The sequence below is a fragment of the Struthio camelus genome, chromosome Z (genome assembly GCF_040807025.1).
Source record: "Struthio camelus isolate bStrCam1 chromosome Z, bStrCam1.hap1, whole genome shotgun sequence".
In the NCBI taxonomy this organism is placed as follows: Eukaryota; Metazoa; Chordata; class Aves; order Struthioniformes; family Struthionidae; genus Struthio; species Struthio camelus.
Genome location: NC_090982.1, coordinates 17,269,069 through 17,284,959, shown reverse-complemented (window position 1 = coordinate 17,284,959; position 15,891 = coordinate 17,269,069). Strand labels below are relative to the sequence as shown.

Genomic DNA, 15,891 nt, shown 5'->3' with positions numbered 1-15,891 from the left:
AATATGAAATAAACATACAAAGATATTATTGGTGTGGTTTCTAATCTCCTGTGCCCAAGATGCTAGTGGGCAAAACAAAACGCCTCAGGTTACCAGCCATCTGTGTAGTTCTGCCTGTAGAGGGGGGGATCCATCCTCTAGCAAAGCCAAGGATCGCACATCAGCTGAAGGTAACCCCTTCTGAGCTAACCCTCAGAAGTCAGTTCTCCTGTCATGTCCCTCTCCTGCACTGATAAGGTAAAGGGAGAAGGGAATAACTGATTATAACCCACCAAAGAGTGTGATCTGCTCCTGCCTCCCAGCCAACCCTAGGATATACAGGAATAGAGAGAAGGGTGCTCGTGAACCAGGACATCATTGCACTGCTCTAAGGAACTTTGGGATCTCTCCCCTTCCATGGGAAATCTCAAGCAGTGATGGCCAGGGCAGCACAACTGTCCCCCATGCCTGGGAGGGGGAGAGGCATGGCCAGCATGAGGGACAGCAGCAGCTGCTCCAGCTCCAGCCTGCAGTGGATTGGTAAGGACACTTTTACAGGGAGCCTTTCATCCCCAAGTGCTTTACAGACTATTTATAGAGAGCATTCCACCTGACACCGAAATACAGCTCCCTCTGGCACAGGGAGTCCTAGCAGCTCCAAATGCTGTTAAATACGGAAGGACTTGCTGCTGTTACCTTTCCGTAGGTCCAGGGAACAAAGAACAGCTCTGGTGGCTCTGCTCTACCCAAAACCAGGCATGCCTGCTCCCATGTCCCTGGCTGCATGAAGTACTTGAGGAAAAAAGGGAGCTCCTCACTTTGGGAAGGGACAGGTTACACAGGGCAGTGCGCTCTGCCCTGCAGCACAGCACAGTCTGGGCATCAGCAACTCCTCCACTATCAGAAAACTACAGCGCCAAGCACTAGCTGCTGACAGGGTTTTCAGTGACATCACGGTTTTCTCAAAATGTCTCTACCATGTAAAACACTGGCAAAGCCCAAGTGGTGATGTCTACTGCACCAGGAACCAAGGACTGGACAGCATGTGTCCTAAAACCGATAACTTTATCATCTCTCGGAGGCCCAAGTGAGAATCTTATAGTGAAGTAACAGGACTAAAGATGACAAGAAATGGCAGCTAGCATAACCCAGAAACAGCTGGGTTATCCACAAAAGAGCACCTGAAAGATGCCCTCTTCCTCAAACAAGGCAGGTCCTTGGGTAGAGAAACAACTCTGACTTCAAATGGAACCACAGTCATTTACAACTGATGTGAGGGAAAAGGTGTAGGGCAGGGTAAGAGAACTCAGCATCTGAAAGAAGGTGGACAGACATCCACAGCGAGATGTGACAATAAAACAGAGCCTGAAGAGGAATTTGGTTAAGGTTTTTCTTTGAACCCTGTTATCCCACAACAAACCTTAAAACTGGAGCCCTCCTGAATGAATTACTTACCATGTTAATCGTTTCCATCATGGGCGATGACTTTACAGCACTAAGTCTGGCACTATCCATTGCAGTCTAAATAAAAGAAGGAAAAGATCAAAAACAAAAGTAAAGTCAACGTGAAACCAGTGGAAATGCCAGTATCAGCTACAACTTACTTCCTCACAAACTCACACCAGAACCCATTTCAGATGTGTGAAGATAAGGAAGACAAGAAGTAATTACTCCTACAGACTAATGAACGTTTCCTTTCTAGAGAGAGCTGGCTGTTCCAGCTGGTGCACAGGAGCTGAACTACACACGCCTTCATGAAAATGAAAAAAAATATATATAAGAAAGACCTGCTCTGTTACGTTGTCCACTTGCTTCTTACTGGAGAAGGGTAGAGTTTGTCTCCTTTCCCCCGCCTCCCCCTCCCCCTCCCCCCCCCCCAATGAAATTCGCTTAATTTGCTTCTGAGTAGTAGGAATTCAGTCACTTTCCCAGGACACTGCAAATGATTAATACCTGAGATGGGTTAATGGACACAGTACTGAGAACATCTCGCTCCAGCCCATACTGCTAATGCGCACCTTCTAATTATGTTATAAAAAGTCCTGCAGCTAAACCCTTGAGAAAAACAGTGCAAAGTTTGATAGTATAGGTGCAGTTCAGATAATTATTACAGACCCTCCCTTCCCTTCTTTCAGAGTTGTATATGGAGCTGAACAACATTTAACAACAGCTCTTACTGAGATCGCTCTTTACTTTCCGAAATATATGGAGGTGGAGTGTATTTAAAAAAAAAAAAAGAAAGAAAAAAGAAGAAAAATATCCTGACCGTCCCCATAAAACAATTCATCCAGCCATACTGCAATGACTGTTTCTTACTTTTTAGAGAATAAACTTTTTAGTGACTTTTTTTAGCGACTCATTAGCTATTTCTTGTCACACCTTTGAACACCCCTGAGAGGAATTTGCTATTTTTCTGCACATGCCCATAGAACATATGAAGCTCTAAATCTCTGTGTTTTTCCTCTGTTGATATTCTCCCATAATAATTGCACTTACTTTCTCCTGATCTGTTGCACAAAGACTCAAATAATTGAGAACCTGAGGCTCCAGCACGCTCAAGGACTCCAGCAGGGCTGGGATAAGTTTTGGTGTATGAGGTTTCAGCATAGATCCAGCACTTTTACTGATCTTCACGAGAGTGTTAATGCTGGAAAGAGAGCAAAGAGAAGATCACCACCAAAACCGACAGACTTAGCCGAAAAATTTTTCCGTTTCACTCTAATTCAGAACAGAAAGACCAATCTGGAGGTCAATTACACTAGTACAGATCTACTTGCCAACAGAAATCCCTGTGTATTTTTCTGCTTAAGCAAGATCAGATCAAGAACCCCAAGACTCCATGGACGCTATTCTTTGCACAGAGATCGTTCGGTTTGACGAGGGTACCACAAATGGAGCGGCCAAAGAGACAAATGCAGGAAGAAATAACATTTCTTCACGTTTTAAAGAATTTTCAGGCAAAGTCAGTCCAGAAATAAGTCTCTGCCCAAGAAAAACAAATTACAACAATCTGTTCAAATCTCACTGTTCCGTTTCAGACCAGCTGCATCTCTCAGGCTGCATTTGACAGTGTTTCCAAACCTTCAAAAGGAATTAAACAATTCAAGAAATATTTACTATAATTTTCTGGGAGCTTTTTAAAATTCCTGGATAATCATGTTCAATAGGAGAAAATTATTTTTGCAAAGACCTGCTATGCTCCAAGTCTGAATCTTGCAGTTTTTTGTTCATCGAGTAAAGGAAGCTATAAACAAGGCTACAAAGTGACAAGAATACAAAGACCTTAAATGTCAAGGGACCTGAAACTGTTACATGACATAAAACGTATCTGAACTGTATGACCAAATGCAGCCACCTCTGGAATGTGAACTGTCATTACTCAGCAACCACACTGGGATTTTTCATTTACAAAATGAATGGCAGCCTCAAGCACAGAAACTTCCTTGCAGATCAGTTTACCAGCTGTACAAAGCCAAAAGAATTTCCCGCTAGGATTTGAATCTGGGCATTTGCAAGGAGGCTAGATTCTACAAGGTCAAAATTTAAGACCAGTTAACCTTGCTGCCTATGCTTGTTTAAACAGAATGTTCCTGAGGGATAGCTGGGGTTCTCGGGACTGCTGTTTGAACTCAGTGAGAAAAGGAAAAGAACAGCAGGAAGGCTGCTTTGGGAAGGAATTTCTGACTTAAAACACAAAAGAACACTCTGCGATTCAGAGGGAAAAAAAAAAAAAAAGGGTCCCCTTAGGATAAGCCATGGCACCACCCCCAAGGAATTGACAGGATGCAAAACTAACCTGAGAGATCGGACTTCGGTGACTGTGCTTACTATTCCCTTGTCTAGGAGGCAAGGGAGCAATACAGCTATGGTCTGCTGGCCTGCTGCTCCTTTAGATGGATCACACATTTTCACACAGACCTGGTGACAGATGAGGATCAGTGCTGCATGCATGTACAGAACCCCCTCTCAGACTACATTAAAGAATCTTCTCTGTCAGATGGAAAGAAGTCACAGCAACTACAGAAACCGCTCACAGCCAAACATAGGCTCTGCTACACCATTGTTCTCTCCTCCAGGAAGCACTCAAACAGTGAGTCAAGTTCCTAAAAAGAACTTCAGCTATGTTCAGCTTCCCAAAAAGGCGAATTTAGTGCAAAGAGGTGAGAGATGATTCACAACCTGATCGAAAGACAGACCACGCGACCTCCCAGGTGAAAGACAGTCTGTCTCAGCCACACAGATTCAACCATTCCATGAGGCAGAGCAGACCACCCCAGATCAGAACAGATTCTGACATCACTTGCAATGTTTTTGGACTGGATCACCACTTCTGCAAATGACATGTCATGTAGCATGCATTATCAAAGCTGTGATTTCAAACATAACTCTTAAAAAGAGTTACATAAAGTTACATAAACTTTCCTTAAACCTCATCCCCAAGTGGAAAAAATGTAAGGACATCAAGGGTCCATGAAGGCACATCAAGAATTCAGTATCTCCCTCCTGGGGTTGTAGAGAACGTAACATCACAGTCACCTCAAACGTCAGAACTCCACCAACACCAACAAAAGTACTCAAGTGTATGGGGCCAAACCTACTATGAATGCTTTCTAGTGGGCTGCTCTGTTTGTCACCACATCTCATACCAGAGATCTTTTCAAGACAACAGAAATGTCACTCCTGCAGAGATGGAAGTGAATGATTATCTGACATCACAAACATACACCTCTCCACGCGCAAATTCTAAAATTCGATTTTTACCTTGCTCAAAGTTTTTAGGGCTAGTTCTGCTGCTTTTCGCACGGATTCCTAAAAAAGAAGTCAGCAATCCATTCTTAGTATTTTTAAATCTCCTACGTAACAGTTCTTATCTGTACACAGCTAAAAGACTAGTATTGACAAAACTACATTCATGGCTAATAGATAATACCTCCCAAGTTACGTCTTTGATCCATCTAGTATTTGGTCTACTTAATGCCAAATACATTAAAAGTGCTGCCTGACACCACCAGGCTGTCTGCGCTTCCGTTCCTACTGCCTCTGTGGTATTATTGTTAGGTTGTCCTTTCCAAAAAATCTTCTACTACAAAAGGAAGTATATAATTCTTCCTGTATATTTTCTTGTCTCAGTAAAATGCCTTTTGCTTAGTGGTGCTTTACCCAACTGAATGGCTAGCATTACAGAGAAAGACTAAAAGCAAACAGTAAAATCTGTGCAGGTCCAGTGGCGCATGACAGCAACACGAACCAGACACCAGACTCTGACTTCATCTGCATTGATGTAAATTAAGGCAACGTCTAGCAATATTCCTGGGCCCTGGAACACAATTACTTAGACTGCGACCTTCTCAGGGTACTCTGGGCACAATTCTGGCCTGCCCCAAATAGACTTTCCCAAACCATTTCCAGTTAAAATTCAGGAACTAGGCTGTCCCAGGGACCTTTCCCTATAGGCAGTTTGCAGGCAGCTGCTCTGTTTTGGAGACTAATATAGTTCACTAGCAAAGTGGCAGGACATTCTGTGCCAACTGGCTTCAGTGACCAGGAACATTTCTGAGCACACTGAATTTACTAGTACGGAAGCAGCTGCATTCAGTGCGCTTTGGGAAACAGCTCAGCACTGCTTAAACTTGAGATGGAAAATCTGGTCCCAGGGAGAACATGGCTCAAATCTGGAAGGACTTGAGGACTTTGACTTCATATCTGCAACGCTCTTCATCAGACAAGCCGTCCAAAACAAATATTTCTGTCCTTAATGTTAGGCATACTTAAGAACTCTTTCATATCCAAGAAAAAGTACTGAATGCTCAAGGACAAGCATGTCAAGAATGAAAACCAGCGCTTAAAGGGCTAACTGTGAGTGGCCTGAGCTAGCAGTCCTCTTAATACCCCAAACCCCTATTGGCTTCAACTTGGCTTCTCAGAGAATCTCTTCTCAGTGATTATTTTAAATCTCTTTTTAAACACTTTAGAGTCTAATCACTGTACTTTCTGTTGCCGATTCCTTTTGAGTTATCACTTTTATTACCTTAATGTCATCTTGCACTCTAAATAGGATTTCCCAGATCTCTGGAAGTTTGTCTATAATGTCATCCAAAGGTCTTCCTCTTAGTAAATCATTCAGTGCTAGACAACTGCAAACAAGAAAGTTGTACTTCCATTACGTGGTGCATTTATTTGACACAAAATATATATCTATTTGTGTATATACCTAAAATATAAGGAAATGGCTAAAAAAACCCACTGAGAAGTGTGTTGTACATTCCTTACTTTCACCAAACCAAAACCACTGTTATAAGAACGGCTCCTTCAGCAGAGAAAAAAACATTCAGTCAGACAGGTGAAATCCAAAACAGGTGAGAGCAGGTGAGAAAGGCTGCTGTAGTGGAAATTCTAGCTAATGCAAATACTCCAGTTATGATGCTGTTTCAGATTTATTTTCTATAAAGCACAGGATCAGAAAAAAGCACAATGGCCTAAAGTCTGCAATTACGATTACAAAAAATATTTTGAATACAGCATAACTATAAACAAATATAAACAAAAAACAATTAACAAGGCTATACTGAATGGCATCCTACTGCCAAGTACATATATAGCCAGATCACCAATTCTAACTGCAACATTAGCAATTTTTCAGGTTCAAGGATAGCCAAGAACTTTGTGACTGGAAAACTACTCACTCAGAGAATGTTGTTTAATATTATGCTAAAGGTGAATGCAGTAAAAAATCTTTAGGTTTACTGAAGCAAATAGCTTCAGGATAGTATCACACCTCAAGTGTAGACTGCAGGACTGGACTCTGTTCTTAAAAGGACATGTGTCACCCTCCCCCCAACTTCCTCAGTTCAACAGGTTTATGGTGAATAAAAGAGATGAGAGGCTGAAGAAAAATCTGTTACTCTTCCAAGCAATACCTGGATTCTCTGATTCTCCACAGATTGCTGGTTAGGTTACTGATCAAGTCTTCAAGAATTTCCTTCATATACTTATCAACCTATTACGAGAAAAAGGAATAATTATGAAATAGCCATGTCCCACACACAGGACATGTCTTGCACTCTGGGGAGCAAAAAAAAAAAGAAAAAGAAAAGAAAAAGGATAATTTTGGACAACATATGCTTTCTGAGCCACCAGTCACAGCAGATGAACTAACCCTTACCCAAGCTGGCCCTGCACAGGCTTATTCTGACTCTGCCTTTCTCTCCACTGCTTCAAGGCTCAAGGTGTGAGAGAGACCACGGGGAAAGACCATCATGCTTCAGTTCTTCAACCGCAGGGTTTAGAAGCAGCAGCAGCAGCAAACCACGTATCTCACAAGAAAAGCACTTGCTCTTTGATGAGGAATCAGTCAATGACTTCACGCTAAGATTGGCCTTGCTAGGAAAAAGGCTTTGCAAACCCAATTCTAGACCTTTCAGAGCCAGAGGAAGGGAAAGTCCTGAAAATCACTTTTTCCTGAAACTTTCATTGGAAGAGCTGTCCTCAAACTGATGTCACAGCTTCTTCTCATCAGCTTCTTCACACCTGAAAACTGAGGAGCCATATTTGGAGGCCCATGGCTCTGCTCTGGAAATGGCATCTTCAGCCGTAAGGATTTCTGAGGAACTTCTCATAGCCAACATCGCAAGTGCAGAAGATCCCACTTTCAAGTAAATGTTAGAAACACCAATTTCACAAAAAAAAAAAAAACCTGTGGAATATCCTGCCACATAAAAGAGGCAACACAAAGCCTCTGCGCATTCTCTACTTCATCCTTGGATTCCAGCATCTCTTGCTCTGTAGGACAGAGCTCACTCCTCACTCCTTTTTGCAAAGCCCCTCCTTCCACTAGATAAACTACATACTCCCTTCCCATGACAACCTCTGTGGGATGCAGCTAGCAGCAAGCCCACAATTTTGCTCTCTAGCAAGGCTTGACCTTCACTCACCATTGACTTGTCGGTGACCAAGGCGTTCCAAATGCTGGTCATTGCCTGCCGAATGCCAAGGTTGGGGTCAAACTGGTAACGGTAGAGCCGTGGAAGAAGCTGGGGCAAAAATGGAGCCAGCTGTTCTCCCGCTTTGGTGGCTATCACATTGAAACCGAAAGCTGCTCCCTGAAACGGTAACAAAAGAACATACGATGAAACAATCTGCTCACTCAGGTGCTGTTCCTGGGCACATCACAGTTAGTGGCAAAGCTGACTGACACAGTTTAGATACTAAGATAAAAGAGACTTATAGGGTTAGAGTGATAACAGAATCAGCCCTTGCCAGTGCTACAGTACAACAGTAATCTCAAACATACTATCGCACAGGGAAGAATATACTGCTCCAACACTTTCCTCCCTTATTTCAAAGATGTCCTGTTTGATCCCTTTGCAAAAGTGGTGGTGGAGAATTAAAACTTATGAAGATTTGAGTAGGTTTTTCCAAAAACAGTTTCTTTCTTTGAAAGACTGGTGACGCCAGACCACCGCTTCCTTAAAACTCAGCTGCATTTAGAAGAACCGAACACTTCAGAAATAATTTAGAAACTCAAAAATTAGAAGTGGAACAACTCCTTCCTAACTGCACATTCTGGAAGTTCTGGGAATTATCATTTTGCAAGTGTTCATAGTTGCTTTAAATCCAAACATTCATTCATCTTCTTCTTCTTCTTTTACAACAGGGCCCCACTGTCAATTCTGACACAACAGGACAGATACTTGCCCATGGAATCCCATGGGAATTGGCAAGATAATCCAAAGAGGAACTGCTTAGTAGCAGCAGCGCAGGGGCTGTCTCTAGGGGCTTCATCCACATTGCCTGACTCACAGTGTCAAAGCTGCCACTCAAACTCCACTTTAGGGATTTACAGGACAGGACGTACTTTCTGGGTCACAGCCTAGAAAATCAATACTAATAAAAACAAACTCTGCCCTTATTCTCAGTGATGACCACTGACCGATGATTTTGCTGACTCATCCTGGCTTATGAAATGCCACAAAGTTAGGAGGGACCTGGCTGCACACCTGTAGCTCCCAGAGTCCCAGGTGCAGTGAGAGGGAAGTCTTGAGAGATGTGATGACTTGTCCGACTTTGGACGAAAGTTAAAGCTGAGACTTGCTTTTTGCATTAAGTGGCTTTGCCAGAAACTCAAAATCTCAGGTAGGGAGCCCGCATGCTTCAGTATAGAAGATACAGCCTACTTGGATCTTCTGCATGAAAGGACATGAAAAGTACACTGCCTGCTCCCAAGAACAAATTCTTCTACGTTTATGTAAAACCAGTGAAAAAGACAGGCTCCAAGTTAGAGCTCTGCGAGTATACATAAATTTCAAAATTTATTTTTGCAGGCAGTAGATCCAATAGTATTTTGGCTTTGATAAAGGTTCCAGCAGCTTTAAAATATCAAGACTTGAGCTTCTTGGTAAGTTATAAAAAGGACACCATTTAGACAACAGCCGTTAAACTGGTGTGTTGGGAACTGGGCTTCTAACCGCTTGTTCCTGAATACTTTGTGCTCTGCCTACTTATGTAACAAAGCTCATTTCTCTTGCATCTGAAAAACTCACCTAGTTCTGAAAATACTAACTCATTGTCTGAATACGTCAGGACCTGGCCTCTAAGCGCTCCCAGAAATAACAGGAAAGGATCACAGTTGATTCAGAGAGGAATGTAGGATGATTTGAATAGTGTGATACCAGTGTTTTGTTTTAAGAATTTCAAGTAATCTTAAAGTTGCTTCTTAGAGCGGTGAACCTGCACTAGACCAGACACCAAAGAATCAACACAGAAAAGCCTCCACAGGCAGTTCTGCATCAAATACCCAGAGTCAGAGAAATGCAGTTTTTGTTTTCAGAGTTCACAGAGGGAACGGAAGTGGTACGAAAGCAGTAAATTACCTTCCGAGAATTCCACATGGCATGATGGTTGGCCAGATTCATGAATTTGTACACCAGGTCTGGCTGATTAAGATCACTAGCCAGTGAACAAAGCTCCTTGTAAGTAGAAAGACCTTGACTTTGGAAAACAGAAGGAAAAATTGGTATCACTGTTTTTAGCTACAGAAACACCCTAATATCTATAGTTATAGTCAAATCATAGCCTAAAGCAAATAGAGAGAAGTGAATATTCTATCTGTGCTACATGAAAACTGTTAGGGCAACTTAGAAAACAAGCAGGAATGAAAAACTCAGGGAACAGACCTATATGAAAGGGAATACCGTTTCAGCATGGATTACATGTGCCCTCATCAAGACTGCCAGTAAACTTACCCATCTGGAGTTTTGCTCAGGCCACCCTGAAACACCACAGTTTCTCCAGTCACCTCATGTTTGGCTCTGGTGGTAAAAGAGGTCCAGTATTAGCTTTGCCAAACCCTGTCCTTGAATGGACTGCACACTACGGAACAAGTGAATTTGTTTTGCTCTATTAGCTCAGTAACTTCCCGTTCTTTAGGTTCCAATCCTGCAAAAAACATACAGGTGTGCAAAACCACACACACTGCAAGGAATCTCATTAACCCTTATCATGTGTATTATTAAGGAGAAGCTGCAGAAAGTTAGCGTTTTGCTATGCAATGAGAAGGTCAAAGTCAAAACACTGAATGACAGCTTTTTATTTCAGCCCAGACACAAGCCACATCATGGACAGCAGATTTGTACAAAGAGAGCACATCCCTACTTCAAAAGGAAAACATCCAATTTCCATTCATCTTTTCCTCTTCTCAGCCACTAGAGTCTCCCACACTGCTAGCCTAGATTTTTGTCATTCACAGTGGCCACATCCACGCTGGGTTAGACAGGAGCAGGCTACTAGAGGAATTTCCAGCACTGATCCAACATGATTACTAGTCAGCAGTCTTGTAAGGCCAGTATTTACTGCACTAAAACGGACACGTGACCATTAACACTTAGCAAAAGGTGCATTTCAGATACAAGGCAAATCCCCGGATCTGTAACATTTACATTGTTCAGAGTTGCTGCAAGAGGCTATTGTCCTCTGCAATCACACAATGCAGCAAGCAGGGAATCCATCCAAACCAAAACCAATTTGAACTGCTTGAAACAGAAAAGAATCATTATTTAGAAGCTTTGCTGAACTCAAAACGGAACAAAATTTGGAGCAACTTCAGTCACAACAAACGCTAATCTAAACTGAGAAATGTCACAGTTCATTCACCCCCCTGGCAGTATGCGGATATCGCTTTCCCCTGCCACAAAATATCTCTCTCCGCACAAGAGAGAAACACATTTTTGTTCCCATCAGACCCACAGCTCAGAGTGCTCTCTGTGTTCTAGCTCACTGTACCTTTTCCCAGTCATAAGGTTATCAACGAGTGTGGTGACTAGCTCTTGCTGATCCTGTTCACTTCCTAGTTCATATACCAGCCCAAGACCTTTTGAAGCAACGTCTTGACTAAGCTCTGTAAGAGATTTTACAAAGTAAAGTTGAAGAAGAACATGTAGGTAATAATAAACAAATTCCAACAAGATCCAACTAAAATAATCATCTGGAAGCAGGAGGTCTGTGCTGCATTTCACAGTTCTCCGTTTTACAGCCAATCTATTCTGGCAAGACATAGGCTTTGGATTCTGAAGCAGTAGTTTGTTCTGAAAGCACACATCCCCACCAAATTAAGTGACATCTTTGTATTAATATTGTCAATGCTCACTTTGAAAAAGCAGAGAGCCTTCCAAGCGCTGTAAATCTTCTGTTGAAACACTGCTGGCCTCTGAACACAAGTCCAGTGAAACGGACACAAGTCCACTCTCCTCTTTGACTTCCATGAGCTCTGATTAGGCCATCCATTAGCCTTCCACTACCTGCCATGCGTGGACATTATAAGCTACAACCTACTGAAGAGGACTGAGAGTTCCTGTCCGTGTATAACGCCATCAATATGCACACTGCTGACCAATGCAGAGAAGAAGCACTGAACAGTTTCTGTTACTAAAATCTGCAGGGGTAAATGCAGGAAAAGATTTGTGCTAAGGTAGCTGAGCATTCCTTTTCTACGGACCTCTTTTAATGTTGGCTGACAGAGGGTGTGTACATGACTTTCTGCCTGTTAACGATTCCCTCCATTCTGTTAGGAGCCTACTAAAAGACAAAACTCCTAAGATACAATAGTACTTACCATCACTATCTGACAGAATTGAAACAAATGCACCTTGAATGTCCTTGAGATGAGACTGAAAGATGAGAAAAAGGATATTATTTTTATTTCAGCTTTTGCATCCTTCGTCTGGTCTCAAGGCAGGTCTCTAATAGGTAGGGGTTATTTTATCAGGGGAGCTGCCTATCTGAGATACACCTACAACAAGAACTACCCTCCATTTCAGAGAGGTAGGCAGCAGCCTGACTGCAACTCACAAAACATGAACAGTTACTCGCCTCACTTCTACAGCTCCCAGGCCATTTATAGATCACATACTTTATTTTCGTTTTCTAATACATGGCAGTAACGCACAGGCCATAAGTCTGGCTTGCAGGCAGAATGGGCAGTCCTCTATATGAGGACACCTTTCCTCCATCCTCAAACTGGAGGATTTTGCCACCTCATGTAAGATCCATTGTTTAGACAAGCATAATACATGGCAAGGTTTACACGTAACAGTAAACTTGCAAAGCACCTATCCTCCCAAAGCTCTTTAACAATTACCTGCAGAGCACCGCCAGAAAGCGGTTACATGGCCCTATCACAGCCCTCTGTACTGGGAGAGGACATGTCAGTTGGAAATATTTTATCAAGTCCCTGCATAAGGACCTTTCACTTTTTCAGTCTCTCATCAGAGATAAGCACCCTAGGGTTTTCATTAAAGCACATCAAAAATACTAAGTACAAGAAGCACTGGGCAGCAGAGTTGTGATAAACTCTGTGAAGCAAATGAGCCAAGGAATTCCATTTGAACTTTCCCCATTTCCTTCCTCTACCTCCTTTTAACATTTTTGCAAAAAGAAATCCTTAAAACTATAAAGACACCAACCTCTTCTTCACAAGGGAAGATGTACTGGCACTTCATCTCATAACAGCTATTTACAGCAACATCAGACTGACCTGAATGCAGGTCAGATGTTACAAAGGTGGCAAATAGCCCCGCTCACCTGCCAATGAATATGCTCCCCTAGTAACGTTAAGACAAGCCATGTGTCAAAAAGATCTCAGTAAGGACTGTAGCAGCACTGGGAAAAGGGGGAAATGGAAGTGAAGGGGAAGGGAGGTACTGAAAGGAAGTGAGGAGCAAAAGCAGGGACGAGGAGCCAGTGGTTTGAAAGAAGCATATTTCTTACCTTAATTGCTTTGTGTGTGCTCAGCTTCTTCACCATGGACAGAAGCCAGATGCAGGCTGCCTGCCTAATGTGTGGGTTGGGGCTGATAATGTGCTTGTTCAAAATAAGGTCTAGAACCCAGGGAACCACATCATTCACTTTCACATCTGTGTGAAAAAAAAAAAGAGGTAGGGGAAGGGAGGAGTTTTAACTAACAGCCGCTTTTATTTTTAATTGCAATATAATGTGCAAAAGCAGGGGAAAACCTAATCAGCACATGAGTACTCAGCTGACATCTTCACCTTTGCTGATTCAGTTCACTGGAAAAGTTTTTGTCCTGGAAAAAAAACACTGAATAGAGGCCTCCTAACCCTCCCACCCTTACAGCACTCTGAGTAGTGTAAAGTTCACTTTACACTACAAGTAGTGCAGTTCTCAGACTGCAGAAGATTCACTGGACTACATTTAATTGTTGGGAGGACTCAAAATTTCTGAAAGAAAAGCAAACTCCACCAAGTTCTGCACATGCTCAGCTTTCTGTACGGTTGAGATCTAAGACCACTCTCCCTTAAAATGCTAAGTACCTGTCTGCCCAGCTGAGGCTGATATTTACATCTGCCTGTTTTGGAGCTAGCATTTTGTCATTCTCATACTTTAACGAGGCCAGAATCTCAGTCCTTACACAAGCTACCCAGAGTCAGATAGATATGCAGAAGAGTGCACCTCATGTAAATGTCACTAATCATATCAACCCAAGTTGCTGAGAAGAGACTTGAAATTTTACCTTACAACCCTGTTTTCCAAGTCTGGCTTCAAAATGTTATTTTAAAAGGTTTTTGCGTGTCAAATCTCAAACTAACTCAACGCAGCAAACTACAGTGAAAAAATTAAAAAAAAAATGCAGTGTCAAATAGGGATGAGACTTCATCAAGAAACTATTTAAACAGCAAGTGAAATAAAGTATTTTACCCTTTGACTAGATGGCCTAGGATGCATAAATCACCCAATATTGCAAAACACAGAGCACTGTGCAGTAACAAATGTAAAATGTCTCTTACTTCCTCCACTATGAATTAGGCCCAGAACGGTAAGATTTTACATTCCTCACTGTAGCATTCTGCATTAGGGAGGCCTACCTGGAGGAGGGATATATTCCTCCTCTGTGACTGTCCATGCATCACGTGCAGCCACTGAGCTGGTTCCCACTGCAGCACTGGTAATAGCTTCACCAACGGTGAACTGCAGTTCTATTTGTTTGGCCTGAAAACACACAAGAGAACCTCAGTGACTGACAGTACTAATTAAATAAACAGTAAAACTTTTGCTTCTCCACAAAACTGCAGTCTCTTCCCTCTACCCCACTTCTCAGCACCAATTTGCAATAAGATCACATTTTTGCTGAGCTTCTGAAACTCTCTGGCAGCCCAGCCCCACTGAAGTTGACGGAAACTGAGCCCGTGTCCAAACTGCGAAAACACCTGATGAGAGCTAAAATCTCCACACCCATTTTTACAACACAGCTCCTACAGAGCATTTGCCAGTCTCTCGGCAAGTTCAAATTAGTGAACATAAGAAAATGGAGAGATAGGATCAAAATAATACAAACAAAAATTAAAGTGAGAACAGGACTACCAGTTACTAATTAAATTACTGTGACTTTCCCTTAAGCAGTATGTAAGCAGTAGTGAAAGATCCTCCTGCAGTTCCATCCAGAAGCTGATCATTGCTAGGAGAGGAATAAATTTGTTTTCCACATAAGAAAAGACAGAGCAAAAATTCTGCTTTGTTTCTGTTCTCTCTGCACGATTGCCTAAGGCCCTCAGGAAGAGAATAGGCAGAACTCTGCCACTTCTTGTCATTATTTATGATGAATCTCTAACCATATGAACTGGTTTCCATATCTGTTGAGTATGTTCCAGATTGATTCCCTTAACTCTGTGGAAGCAGAAAATGCTCAGGCATTTGGAGAAGTAAGCCCATGGCTTCCTGCAGTCTAAGATGATTTTTTTTTTCCAAGTACATATTTTAAAAAGAAAGCTGTAATGTCCTTGAACAGTTCCAGGAGATAAACACGGCACTCAGAAACATCATTTTGTAAATGTGTACACAATGTTCTTACTATTTTTGCTTGTTTGATTACAACAGACCAGATGACGCACCAAAGCTAGCCTGTTCTGCTAGCTGCTTCTACAACACTGAATCCTATGTCAGTGCGATTAAGGAAGAAAGGTAAAACCAAACTGTAAATGAATAACACTAAAAAAAGCTCCCTGACTATTTAATTTTGCTGCCTTGCATGCTGCAGTAACGTGAAGCAGCTATGAAGGAACACAGTGCACTAAAATAAACCCTGGTGCATGCAGACTGGACAACACAAAGCTTCCGATGAAGAAATAAAGCTGCTAATTAAGTGAGGTACATCGGTGGATGCCATTCTAATGAGAAAAAACGTTGTATTTACACTATTAACTTTTAGGGTACTTTTGAAGGCCCAAGTACAGACAGACCTAAGGCTTCATTAATACAAGCCCTTATCATTTTACACATACAGACAGCCCTCCTAAATGGGAGGACATATTTATATCAGAGGCTGCGATAGAGACCTCAGCTGGCAGATTTTTTAAATTCAAAAATATTTTATGTCCACATTTTACAAGCCCCAAATCTACCTCA

The 15,891-nt window shown here is 42.2% G+C and overlaps 1 protein-coding gene across 4 annotated transcripts in view; it reads right to left on the bottom strand.

Moving 5' to 3' along the window:
* Positions 1 to 15,891, bottom strand: part of ECPAS (Ecm29 proteasome adaptor and scaffold) — a 65,655-nt gene that overhangs the window by 12,317 nt on the left and 37,447 nt on the right. For all 4 annotated transcript variants that reach the window (XM_068926665.1, XM_068926664.1, XM_068926666.1 and 1 more), the window contains 13 exons: positions 14,355 to 14,478; positions 13,240 to 13,385; positions 12,086 to 12,140; positions 11,257 to 11,371; positions 10,221 to 10,286; positions 9,849 to 9,966; positions 7,911 to 8,078; positions 6,897 to 6,976; positions 6,008 to 6,113; positions 4,741 to 4,788; positions 3,776 to 3,897; positions 2,476 to 2,626; positions 1,435 to 1,500 (listed from right to left, as the gene is read on the bottom strand). In XM_068926665.1, coding sequence (XP_068782766.1) covers positions 1,435 to 1,500; positions 2,476 to 2,626; positions 3,776 to 3,897; positions 4,741 to 4,788; positions 6,008 to 6,113; positions 6,897 to 6,976; positions 7,911 to 8,078; positions 9,849 to 9,966; positions 10,221 to 10,286; positions 11,257 to 11,371; positions 12,086 to 12,140; positions 13,240 to 13,385; positions 14,355 to 14,478 — 1,365 coding nt within the window. The remainder of the gene's footprint in view (positions 1 to 1,434; positions 1,501 to 2,475; positions 2,627 to 3,775; positions 3,898 to 4,740; positions 4,789 to 6,007; positions 6,114 to 6,896; positions 6,977 to 7,910; positions 8,079 to 9,848; positions 9,967 to 10,220; positions 10,287 to 11,256; positions 11,372 to 12,085; positions 12,141 to 13,239; positions 13,386 to 14,354; positions 14,479 to 15,891) is intronic.